The 27,336-nt window shown below is 49.8% G+C and overlaps 3 protein-coding genes across 10 annotated transcripts in view; 2 read left to right on the forward strand and 1 right to left on the reverse strand.

Annotated features, from left to right (window-relative positions):
* Nucleotides 1-174: 174 nt before the first annotated feature.
* Nucleotides 175-3,113, forward strand: LOC124479364 (retinal cone rhodopsin-sensitive cGMP 3',5'-cyclic phosphodiesterase subunit gamma-like). Of its 2 annotated transcripts, XM_047038099.1 has the most exons (4): nucleotides 175-371; nucleotides 2,370-2,489; nucleotides 2,526-2,530; nucleotides 2,870-3,113. In XM_047038099.1, exons 2-4 carry the CDS (start codon nucleotides 2,385-2,387, stop codon nucleotides 2,985-2,987), a joined length of 228 nt encoding a protein of 75 aa, XP_046894055.1. In that variant the 5' UTR covers nucleotides 175-371; nucleotides 2,370-2,384; the 3' UTR covers nucleotides 2,988-3,113. The 2 variants fall into 2 exon arrangements, with proteins under 2 accessions (XP_046894055.1, XP_046894054.1); XM_047038098.1 differs by having other exon boundaries at nucleotides 180-371; nucleotides 2,370-2,530.
* A 1,616-nt stretch (nucleotides 3,114-4,729) lies between these two features.
* On the forward strand, nucleotides 4,730-10,139 carry LOC124479293 (G-protein coupled receptor family C group 5 member D). Of its 3 annotated transcripts, XM_047037984.1 has the most exons (6): nucleotides 4,730-4,833; nucleotides 5,720-5,897; nucleotides 6,937-7,996; nucleotides 8,254-8,489; nucleotides 8,985-9,043; nucleotides 9,650-10,139. In XM_047037984.1, the coding sequence occupies exons 3-6, from the start codon at nucleotides 7,044-7,046 to the stop codon at nucleotides 9,746-9,748; spliced, it is 1,347 nt and encodes a 448-aa protein (XP_046893940.1). In that variant the 5' UTR covers nucleotides 4,730-4,833; nucleotides 5,720-5,897; nucleotides 6,937-7,043; the 3' UTR covers nucleotides 9,749-10,139. The 3 variants fall into 3 exon arrangements, with proteins under 3 accessions (XP_046893940.1, XP_046893941.1, XP_046893939.1); XM_047037985.1 differs by lacking the exon at nucleotides 4,730-4,833 and having other exon boundaries at nucleotides 5,533-5,897; nucleotides 8,988-9,043; XM_047037983.1 differs by lacking the exon at nucleotides 4,730-4,833 and having other exon boundaries at nucleotides 5,534-5,897.
* A 4,676-nt stretch (nucleotides 10,140-14,815) lies between these two features.
* LOC124479288 (RNA binding protein fox-1 homolog 2-like) overlaps nucleotides 14,816-27,336 on the reverse strand; it is a 36,691-nt gene continuing 24,170 nt past the window's right edge. For 4 of the 5 annotated variants that reach the window (XM_047037976.1, XM_047037974.1, XM_047037977.1 and 1 more), the window contains 7 exons: nucleotides 22,036-22,123; nucleotides 21,744-21,800; nucleotides 20,558-20,708; nucleotides 19,387-19,432; nucleotides 17,619-17,734; nucleotides 17,371-17,446; nucleotides 14,816-16,897 (listed from right to left, as the gene is read on the reverse strand). In XM_047037976.1, coding sequence (XP_046893932.1) covers nucleotides 16,853-16,897; nucleotides 17,371-17,446; nucleotides 17,619-17,734; nucleotides 19,387-19,432; nucleotides 20,558-20,708; nucleotides 21,744-21,800; nucleotides 22,036-22,123 — 579 coding nt within the window. In that variant the 3' untranslated portion in view covers nucleotides 14,816-16,852. Of the gene's footprint in view, nucleotides 16,898-17,370; nucleotides 17,447-17,618; nucleotides 17,735-18,998; nucleotides 19,042-19,386; nucleotides 19,433-20,557; nucleotides 20,709-21,743; nucleotides 21,801-22,035; nucleotides 22,124-27,336 lie in introns of all 5 variants that reach the window. The other variant, XM_047037975.1, reaches the window with a different exon arrangement.

Consider the following 27,336-nt stretch of genomic DNA (forward strand, 5'->3'; position numbering starts at 1 on the left):
TACTGGGTCAAACTCACCCCTTTCCCCATGGGAGGGAGGGAGAAGGGAGTGGTACAGTAAGGACAATGTGCAAGGGAGGGAAGGAGGGAGGGAGGGAGGAAGAGGACAATCAGAAGAATAGGAGTAAGAGAATGAGGGTGGAGGGAGGGGGGAGAGATGGAGGGGTGAGAAGGATGAGGGGGAGGGGCCTAAGGGCCTGGCGGACCTTTCTGGAACGAGCATGTGATTAGGAAAGAGAAAACGGGGGGATTAGGAGAGAGGTATATAAATCAAGTCTGGGCCGTTCATCCCTATTCTGCTCACTTACTAAACTCAACGGACTGGCTTTTAGGAGAGACAGAAGCTATCCAGATCCTCTGTGACCCTCTCAGGTGAGACCACATCTTCACCCACCTCACAAACACAGACGCCTGTACAACAAGCCACTGAAACATAGACAGTGTACCTGCCTTGTCAGTGCTTACCTCTTATACAGTTACTGGCGAATGATACTACTGCAGAAATGTGTGTTGTGTTTCTACGGCCACCGCACACAAGAGTGTGTGTTGTGGTAGCCCTGTATGGCAGTGAAGGGAAGTGGTGGGTTAGAGGAAGTAAAGATGTGAATGACAGATATCTAAATCTTATGTGAAAGATTGGAAATGCAAATGAAGAACAAACCTTATCTTAGTACTGGTGGCCTATTTCTGTTTTTTCTTTTTTTTGTTGTAGCCACCTCGCCGAGCTAGAGGTTGGTTCTAATGGAGCTTGGGGTTGACCTATTTTGATGAGAGTCAAGATAGCGATACAATGGATCGATTGTGTGGAGGACTCTAGCGTTTTTCGGAATATGTAGTCCACGTAGAAGCGGCTGTGTCTTGGTGTCATAATTCAGTGCATTACAAACTGTCATCTTGTGATCTGAGTATGAATGGAGATTGTAGGGTTTTGGTTTCCAGCGTTTGTCATCTCCTCATTGGCCTTTCGCTCTAGAAGCTTCTAGAGAACTTGTCTGCCATCATAAAAGGTTATCCTCAAGGACGGGGGGTTAACTACCTACGAAATAACAAACACGATGGCAAATTTGAGTGAATGCAGAAATCCCATAGCGCTAACGTACATCTATCATGCCAACAACAGATGAGGTCAAGATGTTCAAAACATCAAAACACACAGGCTCTCAGCCAATAAGGATTGGCTCAGGATCAGACCACCCAGATGGTTAAGACCTTGGCAGGCACGTCCTCTTCAGCGACGCTCTAAGCAGCCTCACTGATTCACTGACCTCCGAGCACTCTGACGTCTGTCAGATCCCATCAGGCAGCCATTTTCAACCCATCCCCTTGACTTGCAGATCTAGGGATCGAACACAAGAATAGCCTACGTGACTTCAGAGGGCACAGGCCCACGAAACTGTCCGTCATCCAGCTTATTCCTCCAACAGGCTTAGCAGTGTCAGAGGGTTGGGTGAAGGGGGGGTGGGGGGGTGTGTGGGGGAGGAGGATTAGCTAGGATACTGCCTAAGGTGATTAGGGGGAACAGGGACAGAGGCTAACTGTTGCTTAGCCCCACAACCAGTCTGAAGCGCTGATACCATCGGCCACTCATGCCGTCCCCAATACCCTGACTGACATCCTCTCTGATCAATCTTCTTTAGCGAGCAAACCGCTCAGGGTGTGAACTCTTACTGGCCACGCCAAGAACCAATTACCTCCGACCTTCTGGAAACAAATGCATGATCAGCGTGTGGCTGTTCATATCACTGGAATCTTAAGAAGTTATTGCTGGAATCCTGAATCGTGTGGCGATTTGTAAATCATTATCTTTTCAAATGAAAGGCCAAATGAATAATGAATCATGAATTTAAAAAAACAACAGCAATAACACAAATGCAATTTCCACATTATGAACAGAAAGCAGTTTATAAATATATATTTTTAGAAAAATGTGGCTTCTTCAAATTGAGGTTCCCTTTTATAGTTCATCACAGAAAAGCAGTAGAACACAAAAGGACACCTCTACTCCTTAAGAAGGGCAATTAATTAAACTGGGTGTTAAAGGGGATTAGTGATAATCCGAAGGTTTCGCCTAATCTACCTAATCTTTTTTATTACAGATTACCCTCCTTGTGTCCAGAGGAAGCCAGGGTACAAAGATTAACAGCCAGAGGGCAGCAGAGAGAGAGGGAGGGAATGGAGGGAGAGAGAGAGGCAGAGGAGGAAAACAAAACTACCCTAAGATGACAAAGCTGAAAGAGTTCAGATCAAAGACAAAGAGTGGAACAGACCAGGGTCTGGATAGACCCCACTGGAACGCAACCACAGTCCAGTTGCTCCTCTAACGACTGCCTCTCTCTCTCGTTCTCGCCTTCTCTCGCTCTCTCCCCGCAGCTTAATCCAGCAGAGATGAGCGCCGCCCCCCCAGCAGGAAGTGCCCTGGCAGCAGGCAGTGCCACCACTGGCCCCACCACGCCCAAGAAGGGGCCCCCCAAGTTCAAGCAGAGGCAGACCCGTACCTTCAAGAGCAAGGCCCCCAAGCCTGGACAGAAAGGGTGAGACTTTGTCTTCATCCCAGCACACACACACACTTACACACACACCTACACACACACACTTGTCTCTCTCAAAGCACACACACACACACACACACCTACACCCACACGTACACACCTGTCTCTCTCAAAGCACACACACACACACCCAAAAACATTCAGTTGTCACATTGCACCACAGAAACACACACCCGTTCATCACGAGAGTATTGGTCTTATACATAACTATCACCACTCCAACCATCGACTTTGCGTCGTTGTTGTATAAATGGAAAACAAGTCGTGTGAATGAAGGAGATCGAGCTGCCGTCAGACACTGATGCTCCAGCTGTCCCCCAGGTTCGGTGACGACATCCCCGGCATGGAGGGTCTCGGCACGGACATCACCGTGGTCTGCCCCTGGGAGGCCTTCGGAGACATGGAGCTCGGCGACCTGGCCAAATACGGCATCATCTAAGCCTCCTGCCTTCCCTCCATCCCTCCTTCCTGCCTCCCTTCAACCCTTTCCTCTTTCTCTCCCTGACTTGACGTCTCCGCTCTCATCCCCCTCCTCGTACTCCGGCTTTGACTGAGCGCCATCTGGGAGGATCACCGCCCCCCCCCCCCCCCCCCCCCCCCCCCCCCCCCACGCTCCTGTCGTCTCATCACCGCGTGGCCGTCCGTCGTGGGCGGGGTCATGCTGGGCTGCGCCGGGCCGCCCGAGGGGACTAGACCCCATGGTGGGCGGACGCCACACTTAAAGACTGCTATTGTTTTATTATTATATAATAATACTACTGTTTACAGTGTATATGACTATACTTGGAATCGTGGAGACCAAGCCCCTCCTTTTGTTCACTTCTTCTGACCCTCTCTACAATAGCCTACCTCAGGGCCCCCTCTCTTATCTTCCCTCCCTTCCTCCTTCTCTTGCCCTCCCTTCCTCGCCCCGTGACCGACTTGGGCAAAAACGCTAGCTTGTCCTCGCTTGCTGTGGTCCATGGTATTGTAAATATGACCGGTTTGATTGCGTTGTTCTTGCTTTTCTCCTCCATTTTCTGTCTTCCTCCTCCTTCACACTCCTTTTTTACACCTTTCCCCCCCGTCGGTTCCCTTTTACTGTTTTTCTTTTCTTATTTTTTTGTGTTATTTACCTCACCATTGACCAATGGTGCGCCCCCGTCGGCCACCCAGGACTCTGAATGGACATCACCAGCAAAGAGGGTGTGTGATATGTTGAGATGACCGAAGCTACAAACTGCTTTAGCTCATTCTGGTGGAGGTGTGCCCTCTCCTATCCCACAATCCCCCCCCTCTCTCTCCTCGCCCTGGTCTCACCTAGCTCGCTCGCCCCACCCACACCTAGACCACACTGTTGACCGGAGAGGCATACACGATGTGTCGCACACACAGGCACACTCACATCACTGAGGACGTACGTGGAGCGTGTATGTCTCTGATAGACGCAATAAAAGTTTCTATTTTCAGTAAACTGAGGTGTCCTTGCTTTTATTTTCATAAAAAAATTCCTCAAAATGTTGTGTCATTTAAATTCAGGTATGATCACCAGGGTTGATGACGCGGGCACGTGGACATTTGCATTCTGCATTCAGACAAAGGGGCAGATGAACATTTTTCTTTCACAATTCAAAAACATTTTGAAATGGGTTTCTATGGTTTTTGTCTCAAACAACCGTGACTCAACACCATTTCAGACTGTTCTCCGCCTAACAACAGCCACCGTTACACAACACAAACTCCCGCACAATGACAAACCAGACCTGCATGATTTGGTAAGAAGACTATGACATCATGGGAATAGTTCAGCCACACAACAGCACACCACACTCACACACACCTGCCCTTTGATCTAAGGTAAATCTCTGTGTGAACTTCAGAGCATGTTCTATGTTTGATCCTGTACACCGACTTTCCTTTGGGTCCCACGGCCCCTCGCCTGTCCCGGGGGTGCACATCACCCTGGACGAGCACGTCATCCAAACCTGTCCTCGTTTGATCGCAGGTTACAACGCCGACTCTCTCCTTTCTGCCCGCCCCCCCCTTCCCAGCCCAAACACACCCTGTCAAGCCTGGCCTGTACGGACTTGAGTATGGGCCCTCAGCTGGGACTGGGGCAAAGACATTCTCTGTGACTGACGCAATTCTCCACACGCCTCAACCACGCTCTTCAGAGTCGTGTGCGTGCGTGTAGCGTGTGAGTGCGTGTAGCGTGAGTACGGTGCGCGTGCTGAGGCTTGTGGGACAGTTGGGAAGCCCTCCGGCCTGCAAGATTGGACGAGTTTGCCAGCAAATCCTCACTCCAGGTACGTCTTCTATTGTGTTGAAGATTTTTTGTCGTCTTTCGAAACGGAATCAATAACGGAACCGATCATGAAATCAAAGTGTGTGTTAATCAGCTATCTACGTTTGCTTCCTGTGGAACACCCTAGGTTCCTGCCCCAACAGGGAGCAAAGCTGAGTCATCAACGCTTTTACCTCCCCCCTCTCCCTTCCTCCTCACCCTTTCGCTCTGTAGCCTAGCAACATCTTGTTTTGATGACCTGATAAACATTGATAAAGACCTGGGCACGTGACAGGCACTCCAATGAGGTTTCCTAAACTTCAAAATACACACTTACAACTTAACTCACTGGTTGTTGCTTGTTTAACATTGTCAATTCAACATGAATAGAAACACCCAATAATAGAAACCTTTGGTGCATCACAGGAACAGTCATTTTCATGACTCTCCCATGTGGGGAGAGTGTGTGTGTGTGTGTGTGTGTGTGTGTGTGTGTGTTTTGAGAACTGTGTGTGTGTGTGTGTGTGTTTTGAGAACTGTGTGTGTGTGTGTGTGTGTGTGTGTGTGTGTGTCAGTACCTGTTCTGTTGCCTGTAGATGTTTGAACCGCCCCTCTAAGCTGCTGTTTGGAAGGTAGGGATGGAAAGAGAGAAAGAGAAAGGTAGAGAAAAAGGAGAGAGAAAGAGAGAAAGAGAGAGAGAGAGAGAGAGAGAGAGAGAGAGAGAGAGAGAGAGAGAGAGAGAGAGAGAGAGAAAGGAGAGAGAGAGCAGGAAGGAAGGGGAGGACTTACCTGTTAATGTAAATCTGAAGTGAAAACAATATTTCCTTTTCAAACTCATTTGTTCTTTCTCTCGCACTCCCTCTCTCTTTTTCTCTCCTTCCTCATCTCCCTCCTTTCCACTGAACCAGGCTGACGAGATCGGGTCACATCCTTGAACTTGGAGTCATGCACAGATATGACTGGGTGTTGATGCATCGTCTTAAAGCGTATGTCTAAAGTTTTCCAAAGTCAAACATCCCAAGTTAGGAGAGAGGAGAGAGGACCTGGCATCATAGAGTTGGATCCACTTATAGCTTCAGAAAGCAGGTGAGTCCAAGGTTGGTCCTGAACGAGAATTGTTTTGAGGAATTTGTTGGACATTATTTACAATAATGTTTAGTACATTTGCATTATCGCCAGACAAGCATGAAATTGAAATATTTAAACTGGTATTTCAACTTTTACTAAGTTCTCATGATATCCGTGATATCAGTAAGCCTGAAAAACTTGATGTCCAAATGTTTGAGTACGTGTTGTTCAACATCCATCGTGTTTCGTAATGTACTTTAAAATCTGGTCACCTTCACACAAGCATCATCAACAAGATAGTACTGTGGATGCGTGTGAGACGAAGGAGTGTTTTGGTGACTTTTTGTGTGTCTAATCTCCAGGCTAAAGTTCAAACATTGAGGGGTTAAAGAAATGGGACGTGATGGGGTGTATTTACCCAGTGATAAGCATATTAAATGTCATCTCTGAATCTCTGCCTCTAAAACAAGGCCACTGTTATATTCTGGAGGAAGTGACAATTTGCTATCGTTAAAGTTGATCTCACAGGGCTCTCTCTCTCCTCCTCCTCCCTTCCTCTCCCTCTCCCTGCTTTCATTTGTTTCTTTCTGTCAGAGTCAATTCCTGTTTCTTTCCTACTCTGGCACACAGAGCCGTGATCATGCACCCCTTCTTCTTTCTCTCTCTCTCTCTCTCTCTCTCTCTCTCTCTCTCTCTCTCTCTCTCTCTCTCTCTCTCTCTCTCTCTCTCTCTCTCTCTCTCTCTCTCTCTCTCTCTCTCTCTCTCTCTCTCTCTCTAGCAGACAGAGACAGTGTTTCAAACTGTCTTGATTCTGTCCCTCCTGATAATTGTGTTTATTGCCTAACACACAAATCTTTCCCTTTGTCCTGGCATGTCTGCTCTCTCTCTCTCTCTCTCTCTCTCTCTTGGCTCTCTCCTCAGAGTCGTTTTTTCTCTGTTTGCCTCACTCTGTCCTCTGCCTCTCAATCACATGTGCACACTTGTTTGCATGCACGCGCCACACGCTCCTGCAGTTTGTTGTTCCATTGTATCGAGGCTGTCTCTTTGCCGTCCTCAGGTGAACACCACATAGCCGAGACTGACAAGACCTTCCGAGACAGAGAGGAATCAACTGCCCAATCAGGACGGGCGAGAGAAAGGACCGACCAGGAAGTACCAGAGGACATGTGGATTATCGCCAGGATGGGCTCGCAGTTCCAGACACACCCCAACCTCGGCCTGCTCTTCCTCCTCTTCCTCTGCCTCCCCCCTTCTAGTCAGACCGTACTGGCATCCAACACCACCCTTAATAACACTGACACAACAAACTCAACCAGTACGGCTCCTCCTACTACTAGCACCTCCTATCCCCAGACCAACACGTCCTCAAACTCCACTTCCCAGGAGCCACTGGGGTGTGGAGCAGGGCTGGAGCCGATGTACTGGTACCTGTGTGACAGGCGGGCGGCATGGGGCATCGTTGTGGAGAGTCTGGCCACGCTAGGCTTCGTGGTGAGCTCCTGCCTCCTGATTGGCCTGCTGTTTTGGACCCTGTGGGTGTGCGTGTCGTCCCGGCGACGCCTCCGGGGCATCGGGGGCGCCGTGGCGTCCATGGCGCTGTTCCTCCTGTCCACCGCCGCCCTCTTCGCCCTCACCTTCGCCTTCGTCATCCGCCTCACCCCGCAGACCTGCCCCACGCGCCTCTTCCTGTTCGGGGTGGCGTTCGCCCTGGCGTTCTCCTGCCTACTGGCGAGGGGCCTGGCGTCGCTGGGCTTCGGCCTGGCGAGGGGGAGGGGCGAGCCCTGCCTGGCCCTGTGCCTGTTCCTGGTCCAGGTGATCGTGGCGACCGAGTGGCTGATCATCGTGCTGGTGAGGGACGGGCGGCCGTGCGAGTACAGCCAGGGGGAGTTTGTGATGCTGCTCGTCTACGTGTTCTGTCTCCTCGCCGCCGCCCTGGTGGCGTCGCTGAGGAACCTGTGTCGCTCCTGCCTGACGTACAGCTACAGCTACACGGGCGGAGGCCAGAAGAGGGGCCAGATCCAGGCCACCATGCTCTGCCTCACCCTGGTGCTCTCCGTCGCCATCTGGGTGGTGTGGGTGGCGCTGCTCACCCGCGGCAACCCCGAGATGGGCCGCAGGTAGGGATGCTTGCGTCGTTGCTGTTGATTGGTCCAGTTCGTTAGCTAGTGTTTAAAACTAACCAGTCACTTTTTTAAGTGGCATTTCGACATATAATATTCACATTAAATGAATAATATCGTTGTTGTTTGAATATTGGAGGGGGTTACCTCCCCCACCCCCCCACCCACAAACTAGGACACAAACTTTGGACAGAGGAATGAATCCACACTGTACTGTAGCACATTGTCTGATCCCTGGCTCTCACGGCCCTCAGGCCAAGGTGGGATGACCCGGTCTTGAGTGTCGCCCTGGTGGCCAACGGCTGGGTCCTGCTGCTGGGTCACGGGCTGGCCCAGATAGCCTGCCTGTGCAGGGGGGCTGGGCACTCCAGGGAGGCCACCCCGGACTTCAGCGGGTGGGCCAGCCCGACGGTGGAGTTTCCCGGCCCGACGGTCCGGAAGGAGGGGAGGGACAACGGCAGCTTTGAGAATGATGGTGCCGACCGGAAAGGTGAGAGACGCGGGGAATGGGGTTTGCGTGAGAGAAAGAACAGAGAGAGAGAGACACAAACACACAGAGAGAGAGAGAGTGAGACAAGAGTGTGTGTGAGAAATAAAGAGAGCAAGAGAGCGAGCGAGCGAGAGAGGAGAGAGAGACATAGAAAGAGAGATGTGAGAGAGAGAGATAAACTGTGTGAACACGAGAGGAAGAGAGAAGACAGGGAACGGCTATGAGATTCAAGGTCACATGAACAAAAAACACGGAGATCAGATTGACAGGGTCTCATTCCTTTGATCTGGCATGAACCCCCGAAGGAGAAAAACCCCCTGATGTAGCGCGTCAAGATCAGCACTCCGTCCGAACCTCGGCTCCTATTGCCACATATTGTCACAGCAAAGATGTCGACGCCACATATGAGATGAGAATGATGACCCTGTCAGGTTTTCACAGGCCTGCTGTGTGTTAAGGAGGAGCAGGACGGTAAAGCCTTGTGCTTCCTTCCAGCAGGGAGGAGACAGGAGCCGGTGCTGAAGTCTCCGTACGAGTCCGGCTTCTCCATGACAGTGAGTATGACGGACATCCTTGGGATTAGATGCTGGGTTTATCATTTACATTTAGTCGTCTTATCCAGAGTGATTTACAGTAAGTACAGGGACATTCCCCCGAAGCAAATACGGTAAAGTGCCTTACCCAGGGTCACAACGTCATTTGCACGGCTGGGAATCGAACCGGCAACATCCTATTTGGTAGCCCGATTCCCTAACCGCTCAGCCGTTTGACCCTGATATCTCAGGTCTCTGGTCCAAACTTGGAATGTGTCTGTTGTTACTGAAAATGAGGTGGGTGACAAGATTACAGTATGTGATCTGCACAGACTATGATTTGGATAGATCATAGCAGTCTGCAACTGTACAAAAAGTGTATTTAACTGGACACCTTATTATGAAAGGCAATGATTAGGTTCAAAAATGAAATGACATCATATATAATATACTCAAAATAATATATGAACAAAAACGTTTATCAAATAATCCCATTTGTGATGTGGGAAATAGTATGTGCTTCACATATGTGCGTGTGTATGTATTGTGTGTGTGTGCGTGTGTTTCTGGTATGCCTCATGTGCTTAATGTGTGTAATGTGCTTAATATTGTGTGTGTGTGTTTCAGGAGATTGACCCGGACAAAGATTACACCATCCCTCGCCCACAGACCACGATCACCAGCGAGCCCTACGACGAGTACTATGGACACGCCCTTTCTGATTAACATCACACTGATTCCCATGTCAGCTCAGACACTTCAGATACACGCACACAAACAAACACACACCCACTCACAGTTCAAGCCAACCTCACGCATCACGTAGCTACCAACAAAAAAAGGACATTTTGAAGCCCAGCTGCAGATAAATCGTTTTGTAAAAATGTAAATATAAGAAGCTGTTTTGCAACTTGTTTTTTCCTGTATGGGATTTTAGCAGTGAGACGACAACACTGACAGGGCTAGATTGATTAAGAGGGGGCGTCGTTGCTCAGACAAGGTCTGGACAGGGAAGCACTTAGTGGATGTGAGTGATTGTGACAGGGGGGTTTGCGTGCAGCATACTGCTGTGAGAGAAAAGAAGGGGGGGGGGGGGTAGTGTCAAAGAGAGTGAAAGTAAGAGAGAGTCAGAGAGAGAGAGACAGCGAGAGGCAGAGAGAGACAGAGAGACAGAAAGAGAGACAGAGAAACACAGACAGAGACAGACAGAGAGACACCGACAGAGAGAGGGAGACAGCGAGACACAGACAGACAGAGAGACAGAGAGAGAGACAGAGAGAAACAGTTAGAGAGACACAGACAGAGAGGCAGATATACACAGACAGACAGAAAGAGAGACAGAGAGACAGAGAGAGGCAGAGAAAGACAGAGAGACAGACAGAGAGCGAGCGAGGGAACACAAACCTCCGAGGGCTGTTAAGGGTGAGAAGCTGCCACTCTGAAGGTGCCAAACTGTTGGGATAGGAAGTGGCATGTGTGAAGGGTGGATGAAGGAGAGAAGGGAGGGGGGAACAGAGGGGGGAGGGAGAGAAGGAGGAAGAGGTAGAGGAGAGGGGGAGAGGTAGAGGAGAGGGGGGGAGGGAGAGAGGGGGTAGAGGGAGATTTGGCAGCGTCATTGCATTTTACTGTCATTAGTCACAAACGTCCTGAGGAGAGGTACAATGAGGAATTAATATATTTTTGCATCCATTTTATAAATACAATTTTGAAGAGAGAATATTATGTGCATTTTGGAGGTTGGAAGTCAAATAAATGGTTGAAATGTATCTTTGTAAAGGTCTGTCACAGTTTTACTCAACGAGCTTGATGGGGAGTCAGACAGTGTTGTAATGTTGTATGTTCCTCACTAGGTGGCGACGCTGAGTAATGTCCAAAGTAAACGTTGAGAGAGCCGAGAGAGGATGAAAGACAACATGTTTCACCGTAGTCTACACTTATAAACCAACAGTAGACAGTTGAGCTGTACACTGTTGAGAGCCCTTGGGTCGGATGAAGTAAATACAAACTGTTTTGACATGCCATAAGGCATCAGTACCTTATGAATTTCCCTCAAGCTGTCTCTAGTCACAGCTTTCCTGATGGGAACAGCCAAACGGAGCACACTGTGTTGACTACATCCTTTCACTGTGTATGCCTGCTGCCCGTCTTCGGCACATCGACGACGTTCTATAAATATTCTTCTGTGGTCGTCACATAACGCATCTCTCCCGTCCCACATAGAGCCGGTCAGGTCAAATCCAATCTTCTCTGTTCACTCACCAAACCGCCGTCAATCTATTTTCTCAATTAGTCCCACACCAATTACTTTGGAAGTGCACGTCATTAAAGTGCCGATTGGCCTCTTGTGCATTTGTGCAATTAGTAGGGATATGAGATTCTGCCACATTCAACCCATTAACTCTAGAGGCAATTACTGATAGTCACTGGAGAGAAAAATAGGAACAATGTAGACCGCCGAAGAATTTAGGGACGCATGAAGACGGAGCTGTTTAACGGAGCATTCTTGGCGAACAAAATTCGAGTCTAAAATACTTAACAGAAATCCCCCCCCCAGAAAGGGCTTATGAATCCTGACCAATGCCGAGGCTGTCGCCGCTACTTCAGAACGCCTGTAGCCTAGGCAACGCAATCAAGTCAACCTCAGGCTTAAGAAGCCTTTATCTCACATGCAAGCCATTCCTTCTCTAAAGTAAGAAGTAGGTTGGCTCTGAACGGAAAATGATATCTCTACAAGTGGTCAATAATTATCCTAATGATAATGACTCATTATCTGACAGATACCTGGCTATCTGAGCTGTTCAGTAATAACTACCGTCATAAAAGCACGTTGCCCAAGGCTCCTTCTATTACGAGAACTATTTCAAAAAAAGGATATAGACATAAAAGCTTGCTGATAGTTGGGTTCAATGCTGTTTCAACTCTATGAGTTCAAAGACAGGTCCTGAAGAGGTTATAATTCCCTACGCCTCCTCAAAATCAAACCTTTTTTGAAAGTGAAATTCCGGAGTATTCTTAAATGCAGTTGACCTCGGGCCTCATGACTTTTCCGTAAAATTAAGGGGCATACCGGATCACCACACTAACGGTTTTTCTTTTGAAGCCTTTAAAATACTTTTGGGCTTCATCTATTTGATAAACAGTGAGAGTGACAAGAAAAAAAGGGAGAGGAAATTGGGATGACATGCAGGAAATTAACCGCACTGGAATTGAACCTGGGCCCCTGCAGTATAAGGCCTCAGTCTAGTGGTACCGTAAACAGCTCTAAAGGCATCCATTAAGTCCCATCCATGCAGCATGAATGAGCTGGGAACAGAGCAGAGACAAGAAAAGACCAAAGTATAAAAACCAAACAGTTTATTATGTACATTCAATAATAACAAAGACAGGCAAACGCAAGGCAGACAGAAGGATGGCCATAACACAAAACAAAAAAAAAGTTTTAAAAAAAGAAAACAATGTCGAGCAATACACAAATCACTTTATATCGAGGAAAAACCAAACAAAAAAACATGGAAATAAAGATTATCACTTGAGTATACATGAGTTTGGTGTGATGAGATTCGTGAGGTCATCACATCCACATGCAGAACCACCCCCCCCCTCCCCCCACACATAAAAAGGTCCTTGTACAAAAACACAACTCTCCTTCTAGGTTGACTGGGGCTGGGGGGGGGGGGGGGGTGGGGGGCTGGAGGTCCCAGGGTCAGGTCCCCTGGGGCTGGGGGGGGGGGGGGGGGGGGGGCTGGAGGTCCCAGGGTCTGGTCCCCTGGGTCTGGGGGGGGGGGTGGGGGGCTGGAGGTCCCAGGGTCAGGTCCCCTGGGGCTGGGGGTCTGGTCCCCTGGGTCTGGGGGTCTGGTCCCCTGGGTCTGGGGGTCTGGTCCCCTGGGTCTGGAGGTCCCAGGGTCAGGTCCTCGATGCCACCTCTCAGACTGCCCCTGGGTAAAGGTCTTAGGGGGGATTCAAACCTTCCATTCTGTAGGCAGGGACACAAGGCCAAGAACGGTGGCCCTCTGCGTTGCCATGGGGATGCCCTCTGCGCTGCCATGGGGATGTCATTTTGTGCTACAGCGCAGCCTGTGGGGGAACAACGGTGGATTTTCCCGGTCTGGCCCAATCCGACGGTCCGACCGATCATATGGTGGAGCTTAGGCTGCTCTAACAGTGCGTGTCCACTGCAGCGACGCGATGCGAGCGACAACATGTTTTCCATTCATTTTCACGTGGCCAAGCGAATCGCTTGCGTGGTGCATTGTGGGTAGCTACGCGACGTGACAGAGTTGCGATTTTCTCAACTTTATGCAAATAGGGAGCGATTTTCTCTTCCGATGGCCAATCGAAGTGTTTTCTTGTTTCTCGTAACGTAGCAACCATGCTAAACATTTCTAGTTTTCAAGGTGGAGGAGAAACTAATCGTTTGTGTGGCTGCTTACCCAGTCCTGTACGATACATAGCTGTACTCGTACAGAGATGTTAATACAAAAAAAAACGATGCATGGCGCAAGGTTTGCCGAAGTTGTGGGTACTTGTACTTTCAAATTCAGTTTAGTCACATTAGCTACGTAACTTCGTTCTGTGGTAAATAGCTAGCTAGCCCGACTGGAACGCCCTATCCTATCGACAGATTAGCAGAGCGTGAGGAATATAGTAAAACGTTTTTTTACACATGTCAACGTGTATGTCTATTAAACAGTTTTGTATTTTGTATACAAGTTGTATTTTGATTGATGTTGCAACTACGTAAACCCAAGTCTGCACACTTGGCCATGACAAATACAACAGTGACTTTAGAGAACTACATTCTACATGTATCTGTTTGAAACGCCCCCGCGCGTGGTGAACTGTGGGAAGGCATGTGCAAGCGATTCGCGTTGCTGCAGTGGACACGCACAGTGATTGGGCAATCATCTTTTGATTCCCTGGCCTCCAACTAGAGCAAGGGTGTCGAACTCCGGTCCTCGAGGGCCGCTGTCCTGCATGTTTTAGATGTTTCCCTGCTCCAACACACCTGATTCAATTAAAAGGGTTGTTATAACGACCATTCATTCGAATCAGGTGAGCTGGATCAGGGAAACATCTAAAACATGCAGGACAGCGGCCCTCGAGGACCGGAGCTCGACACCCCTGAACTAGAGGGTTACTGCTGGGGTTCAACATCCTGAACTAAAGTGTAACTTAGAGCTAGATATGATCGCCAGCGGTTGCCTTGACAATAGAGGACCGGACAGGCTCTGCAGTTAGGAAGTCAAGACTTTGTTGCAACCTACCAAATAGACCCTTATTATTATCATTATTATTTATTATCGTGATTATTATCCCCTTTGTACCCCGCAGCAATGTTCAGTCACATAACCTCTTCCTTCTCCAGCAAAATGATTTTGTTTCATGCACTTTTAACATAAAAAAGCCTTCTCCAAGACCTGTCCTCTACACAAACAAACATGCATACTGATTACTTCGGCTCATAATACTCTTAGGGACAAATGAAAGTGTATCAGCGTCCATATTCATCGTGATTTTCCTCCCCGTAAATACTGGATGCTAACGGCAGCCCTCGAACCACCCAGCCTTCAGTCTTCTGAAGTAAAACACCCAACACGGTCCTACTAAACATGTCGGGTGAAGTCAGGCAAATCTCTGCTCTCCACCTGCTTGTCCTCCGTCTCCAGGTGGGCAATATCACTCCATAAAACACTTCGCTCCTATTCGACAAAAAATAACGGGGCCAGAATGTGGCTCCTCCCTGCCCTCCGTCTCGCTCCCTTGTTCACTCATTTTCATGAGACACTTGTCGTACATTTTTCAGTTTTCGTTTTTTTTTTTTAATGCACGTACTTTAGTGTCAGATTCAGCCTGTTGTTCTTTTCCCACCTAAATGTTCCCTTTGACTGTCGTTCTCAGTTCTCTTCCAGGACCCCAACCCCCCCACCCCCCCCCACCACCTCTTAAAGGGCAAGTGTGCTTGCTTCCTGTTCATGTTAAACCGACAATCAGCTTTTCAGATCACGCAATTAAAGAAATTAGAGAGTTCAAATGACAGCAAGAACAACAAATCTGAAAAAGTATGATAATGTGTAATACAACTGTGCTCCCCCCCCCCCCCCCCAAAAAAAAACAACCAAAAGAAAACGAAATGTGCTTTAAGAGAATCTTTGGAACCAAAAGACAAACAATAGCAATAATTAACATAATTCAGAGTATATGGAGATATAGAACATGGTAGGACTGCTTTTTTATACGTTGTCTTTCACTTCCAGGCCCTCGACAAAGCGCAGAGGAAAGGACTCAAATACCGGCGACTGGTGGCGTTTGAGTGGAGAGATGGAAAGGAAACAGTCTCGTCAGCGAGAGTTCAAGCTGTGTGTATTGTGGAGGCTATGCAGAGCTATCGGGAGCCATGTTGGACAGATCTTCAAAGTAAATATCAATCGTAAGACAAAAAAAAGATACAGAGGTGTGTTTGTCTCTTCTATTCTAAAGATCCGGGTTGATGTTACAAACCCTGAGAAGTGCTCCTATCTAGATACATGTTGTTATGGGAGGTTGTAAATATTAGTTTTTTTTTTTTTTGGGGGGGGTGGGGGGGGGGGGGGGGGGGGGGGGGGTGTGGTGAATAGTTGTCATGACTACCCGGCCCAGTCCGGTCGTTGTCATGGGGCAGCATGAGTTTTGTAGCGGCTCATCAGTTTGTGTAGAGTTGTGGAAGAGTGTGTAGGTGCATGTGTGTTTTCATCACTTCAATGGCTGTTATAAGAACAGGTATAAACGTTAAAGACCAGCAATAAGAGTCGCGCATCGTTTCCTGGGAAACCAGGTTGATAGTAATAATAATAGTATCAATATTAGTGGACGTAATCTCTCTGCATCCACCTTTTGTATCGCAATAACCATTCTAAGCATTTGTTTTCTCTTTTTTTCAATGAAAGTAAAAAAAAAAAAAAACTGAGGTAATGCAGAAAAACAAGTGTTGTGTTTCAATTTCCTGCTGTCATTGTCCTACTGTTTTCTTGTGTACAGTCGGGCTTGGTTGCAAAGTATTAACCGTGTGGCTTGTTTCAGACCTGTTTGAAAGGCTGTTTTGACCTTAGTGTTGTAAGACGTAATGACAGACCGTAAACACAACCAGTCTTCTCTTTGCTCGCCTCGTACGGATGACATCAATCGCCCATCTCCTCATTCTCCATCCTTCCGTCTCTCCAGCCATCAATCCATCCAACCTTCCGGTAACTTCCGTCCGTTTCCCCCTCCGTCCATCATATCACCGACAGCTCAAAATGGCAGCTGTCTCGTTTGTGAAGTAGTGTATCAAATATGAAGTACCAGAAGAGAGAGACAGCCCGACATGGCTACTGTGCACACTTGACACAGCTGTATAGAAGGAGCTGTCAGTGGAACTGGGCAGTCGTCGTCTTGTGTGTGTGTGTTAGCCTCTGAGGTAAGCTGGGCAGTGAGCCGTGTTCCAGGTTGCTTAGAAGACCGAGCGTAGCTGAGTATAATACACAGAGAGAGGGAGACACAGAGCAGCTGTTTCCCAGACCCATCGTAGCCCGGTAGTGTAACTGGTTAGTGTGCATCCATTGGGCTGGCCTTCGGATCGGGTTGCCAGGTTCTCTGAGGCTTGGGCAGTGTAATCACCCTTTTGGGGAGGTGAGCTGTGCTGTTGTTTTCAGATTCCTAATTGGATGACCTTTTTTGTTTTCCCTCCTTCAAAAAGAATGTTGGGTTTGTAGTTCCTACCTACCATGAGTGGCAGATGTAGGGGAAGGGAGGGAAGGGTTTGAAAAGTTCTGGATGTAGGGGAGGGTGGGAGGGTCCAAGAAGGGAGGGTGTCCGCTAGTATGGAGCAAACCTGCTATATCCAGCCCGGTATAAACTAGCCTGAAAAGATGAAGGGGCGAGAGAGAGAGACAGAGAGAGAGACAGAGAGAGAGAGAGAGAGAGAGAGAGAGAGAGAGAGAGAGAGAGAGAGAGAAAAAGAAAGAGAGGGGGGGAGAGGTGGAGATAGGGAGGGAGAAGGGTCGGGAGAGAGGGGGAGAGGTGCAGAGGGGTTGGGAGAAGGAGAGGGGTTGGGAGAGAGAAAGAGAGAGAGAGAGGGGGTAAGGAAGAGGAGAGAGGGGGCAAACAGGGAAGGAGAGAAATTACTAAGAACAGCCGAGCCATCAAAGATCCCTCAAAATCACGTACACGGCAGCGAGCCGTGAGAAAACCACACCGACAAATCAGTAGCATTCAGACGTGAATGGAACCAAACAAAAAAACAACAACACAGAAGTAGCGCTCATTAACACGACTCGTAAGGTTGCCATAGTGACCGGCTCACTTCCTGGACTCGTCGGTGTGTATCTACTCACCATGGCTCCCACTCCGTAGGCGGCGGCGGCAGGCGACAGGGCGTGGTAAGGGTCTGTGGTGTACACGCGTCCGTAACTGACGACAACGCCGACACAAAACACACACGGTTAGAACGGGCTAAACTGACGCGCGCGCCTCGCTAGGTCGTTGGCTAGGTCGCCAGCCGAGCAGCACTTAGCATTCTGGTTGAGTGACTGTGGTGGTGGTTTGGCGTGGAGAGCCAATGAGGGAGGGTCTCTGATCTCACCTGTCGCTATAGGCGGCGGCGGCGGCTGCCGCGGCGGCGGCCGTTGCCCCGGTTACGGTGGTGGGCTGTGCGTAGCGATAAGCCGCGGCGGCGGCGGCGGCGGCTGGGTAGGCTCCCTGGGGAGACAAGAGACAAGGAGACGTCACTTACCCTGGAGACAGACCTGGGGCATCACTCACAGAGAGAGAGAGAGAGAGAGAGAGAGAGTGTGACAGAGGGTGAGAGAGAGAGAGAGAGAGAGAGAGAGAGAGAGAGAGAGAGAGAGGAGAGAGAGAGAGAGAGAGAGAGAGAGAGAGAGAGAGAAAGAGAGAGAGTCCAGAGAGAGACAAAGAGAGAGAGGCAGGGAGCAGTGTGTGTGTGTGGAGGGGGGTAAGAGAGAGCAAGAGAGAGAGGGGGAAAGGGAGGGATGTGGTAAGAGAGAGTGAGAAAGAAAGAGTGAGAGAAAGAGAATGTTTTTTAGCACAGCTAAAGTTTAATATGTAACATTTCTTGTGTAAAAATGGAAAAGATGGGGGGGGGGGAAAAGGAAGATTACACAGTAAAAAATAAAAAAAGACCCACACACACATGCCCTCCCCCCCATTAGAACAGCATGCGTGCCCACATGGCACAACTGAATGAAATCCATCAGGAACGAACCCCTACTGCAACACAGCAGGATCCTTCCAAACACGCACACGCACTCACTCCCCTTCACGCCTCACGGACAGAGTTGAAAGGACGGATGGACGAGGGGAGGGGCTGAGGGGGGGGGGGGAGGGCTGAGGGGGGGAGGGAGGGCTGAGGGGGGGAGGGAGGGCTGAGGGGGGGGGAGGGCTGAGGGGGGGGGGGAGGGCTGAGGGGGGGGGGGGGGGGGGGGGGAGGGCTGAGGGGGGGGAGGGCGGGGGGGGGGGGGGGGGGGTGACAGGAGAGGAGGAAGGGTGGACAGGTAGAGGGAGCGAGAGATGACAGCATGCATAGGTGGAGCAGAGCTGACATGCTTCAGTATGAGGGCACTGAGGGGGGCACCAGTCAGCCCCCCCCCCCCTTCCACAGGACAGTAACTGTTGTAGCTCAGTGAAGCTGTGAGGTATGACAGAGCCCTCTCATACCGCTCCAGGCTCGAGGTCTAGGAGAACACGCCTAAACAGCCAGCACACACACACACGCACCTTAAGTGTCCCAACTCCCCCCCCAGACGATCGATGGGTGAGTTAGAAGCAAACTGAAGAAGCTACGTCAGCTAAGTTAGGGTACAAGTTCCAAAGCCTGAGACACCACTCTAATCATTCAGAACATTACGGTTGCCGTGGCAGCAGTCACCAGTGAAAAGAGGGACGGGAGGGGAGGGGGGGGGGGGGCACACTGTTGAGGAGGGGGGGGGGGGTGGACCCTACCTACCTGTGGCAACCTGGAACTAAGGACTGAGTCCTGAAACATTAGTCTATAGAGGGAACAAAAACACACGGTTGTCAACCTGGCCACACACACACATACACACACCACACACACACAGTGACACTGGGGTGTGTTCTGGACCACCCTGACCATGCCTACATTACCCATAAGGCACCCCCCTCTCCTCAGAGACGAGGCCCCACCCTGAGGGCGAGGCGAAGGTGAGTTCGTCAGGGCTGCGCTTGTTTGCGAGCTTACGTTTGCGCCGGTCCGCATGCTGCGCTGTGGGTCCAAGTCACACCCGGGCAACTGTGCGCAGCGTGAACCCCCTTTGCACATGCAGAATCACGCAGAGAGGAAGGAGGGAGCGAGGGAGGGGAGGTCTACTTACGTATAAGTCGGCAGCATTGTAGAAGCCGCCGTCCTGGTACACCACGCTGAGAGAGGGAGGGAGGAGGAGGGACAGAGAGAAAGGAGAAAGATCAAAGAGCGGACAGCGGGTGAGAGAGAGAGAGAGAGAGAGAGAGAGAGAGAGAGAGAGAGAGAGAGAGAGAGAGAGAGGAAGAGAGGAGAGGTAAAGAGGAAGAGAGGAGAGAGGGGATGGATGGACAGATGAAGACAAATGATGGAATGAGACAGTGATGACGAGAACAGGGTGAGAGAAAGAGAGAGGAAAAGGAGGAGAAACAGAGAGGGGAAGAGAGAGAGAGAGGAGAGAAAGGAAGAGAGTAGAAAAGAGGAGAGGAAGACAGAAAGAGAGGAGAGAGAGAGGGGAAGAGAGATTATAGCACACCCATGCAACATGCTTTCGAGGCAACAAAGATTCCGTCTCCCCAAGTTCTACTACTGCATTGTCACCCCTCAGGGATCAATAAAGTTGATTGAAATGCTTTACTAGCGAGTCACATTGTGAGCATTAATTGACAGCGTTCCCTTTTAGGGAGAGATTTTGAATAAATGACTAGCAATAGGGTATTTTCTAGTTGATTCATAATTCAATTAATTCATTCTTTTTGTTAATGGACAGAGACTTTCTCGTCGTATGGCAACAGCAGGGAAGGTGGGGACATGGAAGAGACACTTCCTGCCTCTTATCCAATCATATTTGAACATCACAGCACTCGCCGCCCCCACATACCAATCAGCACAGCCCCCCAGCAACAACAGCATGCATGCACACACACACACACACAGTGGAGACGACTGCATGTTCATAGAAACTGTGTGGTACACATCTCGGTTCTGGTGTGTTTCATTTGATGATGCTGGTAACCATGCCACAACATGGGGTTTCATTTCATTTCAAATGATGCAAGAAGCTGAAATGTGTAACTGGATATTCAAACTGTGTGCCTGTATGTGTGCACACTTATGCATGTGTGTGTGTGTGTGTGCACGTGTGTGTATGTGTGTGCCTAAGTGCATGTGTGCCTGTGTAAGTGTGTGCCTGTGTGTGTTTGTGCGCCTGTCAGTGAGTGTTTGTGCGCCTGTCAGTGTGTATGTGGCTGTGTGTGTTCGTGCGCCTGTCAGTGTGTATGTGGCTGTGTGTGTCTCTCTCGTACCCGGGGTACGCGGGCAGAGCGGCCTGGGGGACGGCTGCCCTGACGGCGCTGTAGACGGGCCGGCCTCGCCCCCGGAGATGGGCCCCCCTGAACGCTGCTGCCGCCGCTGCTGTGGAGGCCGCCGCCGCCGAGGGGTAGGGGAACCCTGGGACTGGAGAGAGGGAGGGGGAGAGGGAGGGGAGAGAGAGAGAGGGAGGGGGGAGGGAGGGAGAGGAGGGAGGGGGGGGGGGAGGGGGTGGAGGGTTGGAGGGAGGGGAGGGGGAGGGGAGAGGGGGGAGGGACAAACCAGTAAACAGGAAGACGATAAGTCTCTTTGTGGCAAGCTAGATCAATCAGAAGTTGTTGTATGTATCAAGCTAGATCAATCACAACCAGGGAGGAACAGGAGAGAGAGATAGAGGTGTAGAGAGAGGTGTAGAGAGAGAGGTGTAGAGAGAGAAAGAAAGATGTAGAGAGAGAGGTGTAGAGAGAGAGAGGTGTAGAGAGAGAGAGGTGTAGAGAGAGAGAGGTGTAGAGAGAGAGAGGTGTAGAGAGAGAGAGGGGTGTAGAGAGTGGTGTAGACAGAGAGAGGTATGGAGAGAGAGAGGGGTGTAGAGAGAGAGGTGTAGAGAGAGAGAGTGGTGTAGACAGAGAGAGGTGTAGACAGAGAGAGGTGTAGACAGAGAGAGGTGTAGACAGAGAGTGGTGTAGAGAGAGAGGTGTAGACAGAGAGAGGTGTAGACAGAGAGAGGTGTAGACAGAGAGAGGTGTAGACAGAGAGAGGTGTAGACAGAGAGAGGTGTAGACAGAGAGAGGTGTAGACAGAGAGAGGTGTAGAGAGAGAGGTGTAGACAGAGAGAGGTGTAGACAGAGAGAGGTGTAGACAGAGAGAGGTGTAGACAGAGAGAGGTGTAGACAGAGAGAGGTGTAGACAGAGAGAGGTGTAGACAGAGAGAGGTGTAGAGAGAGAGGTGTAGACAGAGAGAGGTGTAGACAGAGAGAGGTGTAGACAGAGAGAGGTGTAGACAGAGAGAGGTGTAGACAGAGAGAGGTGTAGACAGAGAGAGGTGTAGACAGAGAGTGGTGTAGACAGAGAGAGGTGTAGACAGAGAGAGGTGTAGACAGAGAGAGGTGTAGACAGAGAGAGGTGTAGACAGAGAGTGGTGTAGAGAGAGAGAGGTGTAGAGAGAAGTCTGGGGTCTTTTACCTGCATAGATCTCTGGTCCATACATGGCCCCCATCATGGGACTCAACTTCCACCCGGCTAGGACACACACACACACACACACGCACACACACACGCACACACACAGACACAGAGACATAGTGTTATTTTACAGCAGGCGTATCACACACACACAAGAGACAGAAGTTCTGTTCAGCCTTTAAACCAGGCTTCATCTCTCTCCAAATATATGGTAGACCCAATACTGAGGTGGCGCAGTGTGTGAGTATGTGTGTGTGTGTGTGTGTGTGTGTGTATGTGGTGTGTGTGTTACCGTATGGCAGGGTGCTGAGGGCCTCTCCGTTGGGATAAGGACTGACCATCTTCTTATTGGTCATCACCCTGGCCGTAGCATTGTTCACCTGTGGGTGTGTAGGGGGGGGGGGGGGGCACTAGTGAGCTTAACACTGTGGGATTCTCTCCTTTTTCATGGAGGAAACACACGCACGCACTCAAAGGCATGCACGCACGCACACACACACACACACACACACACACACACACACACAACCACACACACACAATCTCACAAACACTTCCATAGGAGTCAACTAATAAACCACAGGAATGACATTGGCATTTCTCATATTCAGTCGCATGAATCGCGACTCGACAAAGACGTCCCTCAACACCCGATCGGGCCCGCGAAGCTGTTATCCACGCAGACGATGTAACCGCTGACAACATCGGTTATGCTGACGGAGCACTCGGTGTGTGTGTGTGTGTTCATGAGAGGGTGGAAAGTTGTTAGGGGTACAGGAGTGGGGAGGGGGGGAGGGGGGGAGGGTGCATGCAATTTAAAAACTAAAAATGTGTGCTGTCGAGCAGGAGAGAGAGAGAGTGTGATGACTCACTCTGGGAAGACGGCTGTGCCCTGCTGTGTCTGAAGAGAGTGGGAGAGAGAGGAGGACACGGAGCAGGAGAGAGAGGTAGAGAGAGGAGGACACGGAGCAGGAGAGAGAGTGGGAGAGAGAGGAGGACACGGAGCAGGAGAGAGAGAGGGAGAGAGAGGAGGACACGAAGCAGGAGAGAGGAGGACACGGAGCAGGAGAGAGAGAGGGAGAGAGAGGAGGACACGAAGCAGGAGAGAGACAGGGAGAGAGGAGGACACGGAGCAGGAGAGAGAGAGAGAGGACGCGGAGCAGGAGAGAGAGGAGGACAAGGAGCAGGAGAGAGAGAGGGAGAGAGAGGACACGGAGCAGGAGAGAGAGAGGAGGAGGACACGAAGGAGAGAGAGAGAGGGAGAGAGAGAGGAGGACACGGAGCAGGAGAGAGAGAGGGAGAGAGGAGGACACGGAGCAGGAGAGAGAGAGGGAGAGAGGAGGACACGGAGCAGGAGAGAGAGAGGGAGAGAGGAGGACACGGAGCAGGAGAGAGAGAGGGAGAGAGAGGAGGACACAGAGCAGGAGAGAGAGAGGGAGAGAGAGGAGGACACGGAGCAGGAGAGAGAGGGAGAGAGAGGAGGACACAGAGCAGGAGAGAGAGGAGGACACGGAGCAGGAGAGAGAGGAGGACACGGAGCAGGAGAGAGAGAGGTAGAGAGAGGAGGACACGGAGCAGGAGAGAGAGTGGGAGAGAGAGGAGGACACGGAGCAGGAGAGAGAGTGGGAGAGAGAGGAGGACACGGAGCAGGAGAGAGAGAGGGAGAGAGAGGAGGACACGAAGCAGGAGAGAGGAGGACACGGAGCAGGAGAGAGAGAGGGAGAGAGAGGAGGACACGAAGCAGGAGAGAGACAGGGAGAGAGGAGGACACGGAGCAGGAGAGAGAGAGAGAGGACGCGGAGCAGGAGAGAGAGGAGGACAAGGAGCAGGAGAGAGAGAGGGAGAGAGAGGACACGGAGCAGGAGAGAGAGAGGAGGAGGACACGAAGGAGAGAGAGAGAGGGAGAGAGAGAGGAGGACACGGAGCAGGAGAGAGAGAGGGAGAGAGGAGGACACGGAGCAGGAGAGAGAGAGGGAGAGAGAGGAGGACACAGAGCAGGAGAGAGAGAGGGAGAGAGAGGAGGACACGGAGCAGGAGAGAGAGGGAGAGAGAGGAGGACACAGAGCAGGAGAGAGAGGAGGACACGGAGCAGGAGAGAGAGGAGGACACGGAGCAGGAGAGAGAGGAAAAAGAGAAGAGACTCAGAGGGTAGGTAAATGGCCGAGATAAGAGAGAGAAAGGAAGCCAGAGAAAGGAGAGAGGAAGGAAAAATATGGGGGGGGGGGGGACGACAAGAGAGAGAGAGGGGATGTTAAAGAAATGAGCTGGGACACAGCAGGGTGTGTGTGTCTGTGTGTGTGTTTTCATGCTGTCACGTTCCATCTGACGCTCCAAGGCCAAAACGGCTTATCATCTTCTTCCCACTCCTACCTTCCAATCTCCTAATCTCTCTCTCATCATCCTAATCTCCTGTGATGGGGGTTCGTGTAGGACTGTCTAATTGCCTGGTTGGTGTGTGTGTGTGTACGCCGTCAGGCCGGGGATAGATTAGCCGCCACAGATTAATGATGTGAGAGCTAATTGTGGCCCGGGAGACCTTTATGAGACAAGTTCACATTAAGGCGGCCATTTTGGTCTGAGTTTGGGGTTTGACTAATCCTGCTCTCCCTCCCTCTCTCTTTCTCCCTCTCCTCACACCGCTCGCTCTCTCTCTCCTTTCATTTGGCGGGGGTCTGTGTTGTTGATGGGGGGGGGGGGGGGGGGGGGGGAAGGAACTGGTGGGTGAGTCAAAACAGGGATGCCGCATCGACAGCGAAAATGTTTCTAGAACGCCGCAGACTAATGGGGCGGCTCTGCTGACAACGATAGTGATCCAATTAAATATATATATTTATACTGTAAATACGTGTATATATACACACACATACATATATATATAAATATATATGTCAGTCTTTGTATTTTGGTTTACGTAATTGCAGAATGATGTCATTGTGCAAGATTTCTTTTCTTTGTTTAGGGCTATTTTGGCTAAAGGGTGTGTGTGTGTGTGTTTGTAACTGTGGTGGCATGTTCAAGTGAATTGCACTTTGACTCACTGACAGATTGACATGCAAATCATACAGAGGCTGATGTTGGAGAGAGTCCTGGATGGGTTACTATACATTCCAACCCTCATCCCGTCTGTCCAGTTTCTCTGACAGAACTGGACTAAATGATGACCAACGCTGTTCCCTCCACCCCACCCTCCTTAAACAAAAACGTGTTGGCACACCTACAAAATAATATCATAATAATTAATACATTCAAAAGGGGAGGGGAGAGAAAGAGGGGTGCAAAAACCATTGTCGGACAAAATGAATAATTTCTCGGGACACAGAAATTACACACAGCCAAATATGGGCGCATCACATGACCGAGAGTGAGGGTAGAGAACCAAAAAACAAAACTTCAGCCAATCAGCAAGCGTCGGATGCAGCATAGAGACCAATCGAAACAATCGCAGCACTCCCATATCAAACAGAGAGAGAGGGATGGGGTGGGTGAAGGAGAGAGGGATGCAAGTGGAGGAGAGAGGGACAGAGCCAGTCCACATACAAAAACAGGGAAACACAAACATGATGGAGGGGAAAAGAGAGAGAGACATTGTCTTCATAAGCAACACCAAAACAAGAAACGAAATCATTTTTCTGAAAAATCAAAAACAAAAACAACGACAGATACCAAGGTGCGTCATTCATTTCAAAACAGCAATTAGATTCAGTGATCATTCTTCTACAAATCTCGTTTTATGTGAGAAGAGAAAGAGAGACCCAAGGATGGAGAGAGAAAGAGAGAGAGGGAGAGAGAGATTAAGAAAGAGGGAGAGAGACAAAGAGAGAGGAAGGGAGAGGGAAATAGATGGTGGGTGAGAGAGGGAGGGTGAGAGTGAGTGGAGAGCAAACCTTACACCCAATAAAAGTAGAGAAATGAAACGGGGCACGAGAGACAACGTTGCCAGGCATAGTCAACGCGGTGTGTCACAGACTAAGACTAGTACACAGACCACTACTACTACTACTGTACACACACTGCTCCATACAGGGAAACCAAACCAAAAGGAGAAAGAAAAAACAAGGGGGGAGGAAAGAGAGAGACCCTGTAGATCAGCCAGTTTATATTTAGTATATATACAAATATACACATATATAAATATATATATATATATATTTTTGGGTAAAACACAAATTCCAAGCTACATTATACTGCTAATCTGAAACACCCGTGGTCAAGTAAACAGGAGAGTGCCAGAATGGGAACTGAAGTCTCCACAATGTGAGGGAGGATTGAAAAGTCTTGCTGCCATTAAGCAGAGTTTCCTAGAAATGAGTATGTGTGAGACTGTCTAAAGCGGCTGATGGTTACCATATCAGTCTGATTCCTCAAAAGAGACGACGGCCTTTTGTTGAAATAAAACCACTCGGCCTACGCTGGCTGAAGAGGAGGGAGTGTGTCGGAAAAAATAAGTGAAATCAAGAAATCCTTTTCCTACCATCGTCTCAAAGGCTCCCCCCCACCTCCCCCCACCCCCACCCAAGCCAGCACTGGAGACACAAGCCATGGTCTTTGGATCGAGGGGTTAATAATATCAATGCTGCTGATAACGGTCAATTAATCCGGGCATGATTAGTGCTGTTCCAGTACCAACACAGTAGGCCAGAGGTCAAATCAGAGGAGTGTGGAGGGGGGGTGGGGGGCAGGGTACGTTAGCTCATTCCCTGGAGGGGTTAGAGAAGAGAGGAGCGGGGGCGAACCAGACATTAAAGCTACTGTGCTTGTCAATGCTGCGCTCTGTGAGTGTGGGTGGGTGTGGTGTGGTGGCGGGTTCTGGTCTGGTGGACGTGGCCCGCAATGCTAAACATCATCTTCTTACCAAAGGACCTGAATGACTATTCGGTACCAAGATAAACCTCAGTACTATGGAAGGATAGCCTATCGTATCACCGTACTTTGTAATGCAACGTGGTAGTAGTACAAGCTATGTTGATTACAAAATTACACTAATGTATGCTATATTATATTCATATAATAAATTCTCTATATTTAAAACAGTTGAATTTTGATGAAAAGCCAAAATAATCTACTATCTGTAGTGTGTAGGGTGAGGGTAAGGGGGTCAGATCAGCGATTATGTCATTTGTACACAACTTACCGTTGCCGGGGAAACAGCGTGAGGACACGCGAGTGGTTACCGTGGAGACTGACAACAACACACATAGAAGTCATCAGGGAAACAGAAAAAATATAATAACCAATAAATGAACCGACAGATAACCTGGTAAAGCAAAATAAAAGCCCCCCCCCTATGCACATAACTAAAAACAAGAGGGGAAGAAGTTGTTACAGAGAAGGGGGGAGGGGGGGGAGGGGGGGGGAGGAAGGGTGAGCTGGGAAGATGAGAGAAAGGGTGAGAAAAGAGAGAGACGGATAGAGAGAAAGAGAAGGAGAGGGGAGTGAATCCTATCTTGTATCAGAGATCTTAATCTCTACTGAAGCCTAGTTTCATCTGGTCCGTTCTCCTGAAGGAGGTGGAAGAGGAGGAGGAGGAGGAAGAGGGAGAGGAGGGAAACAGACAGGAAGAGACTAGATGAGGAGGGGTAGTAAACAGGCGAGA

The sequence above is a fragment of the Hypomesus transpacificus genome, chromosome 17, assembly GCF_021917145.1.
Source record: "Hypomesus transpacificus isolate Combined female chromosome 17, fHypTra1, whole genome shotgun sequence".
Taxonomy (NCBI): domain Eukaryota; kingdom Metazoa; phylum Chordata; class Actinopteri; order Osmeriformes; family Osmeridae; genus Hypomesus; species Hypomesus transpacificus.

Excerpts from the sequence above, each read along its gene's own strand:
- LOC124479364 (XM_047038098.1), top strand. The coding sequence starts at position 2,385 with ATGAGCGCCGCCCCCCCAGCAGGAAGTGCCCTGGCAGCAGGCAGTGCC. Across the intron at positions 2,531-2,869 it reads CCCAAGCCTGGACAGAAAGG|GTTCGGTGACGACATCCCCG; the intron begins GTGAGACTTTGT and ends GCTGTCCCCCAG.
- LOC124479293 (XM_047037984.1), top strand. The coding sequence starts at position 7,044 with ATGTGGATTATCGCCAGGATGGGCTCGCAGTTCCAGACACACCCCAAC. Across the intron at positions 8,490-8,984 it reads TGATGGTGCCGACCGGAAAG|CAGGGAGGAGACAGGAGCCG; the intron begins GTGAGAGACGCG and ends GCTTCCTTCCAG. Across the intron at positions 9,044-9,649 it reads AGTCCGGCTTCTCCATGACA|GAGATTGACCCGGACAAAGA; the intron begins GTGAGTATGACG and ends TGTGTGTTTCAG.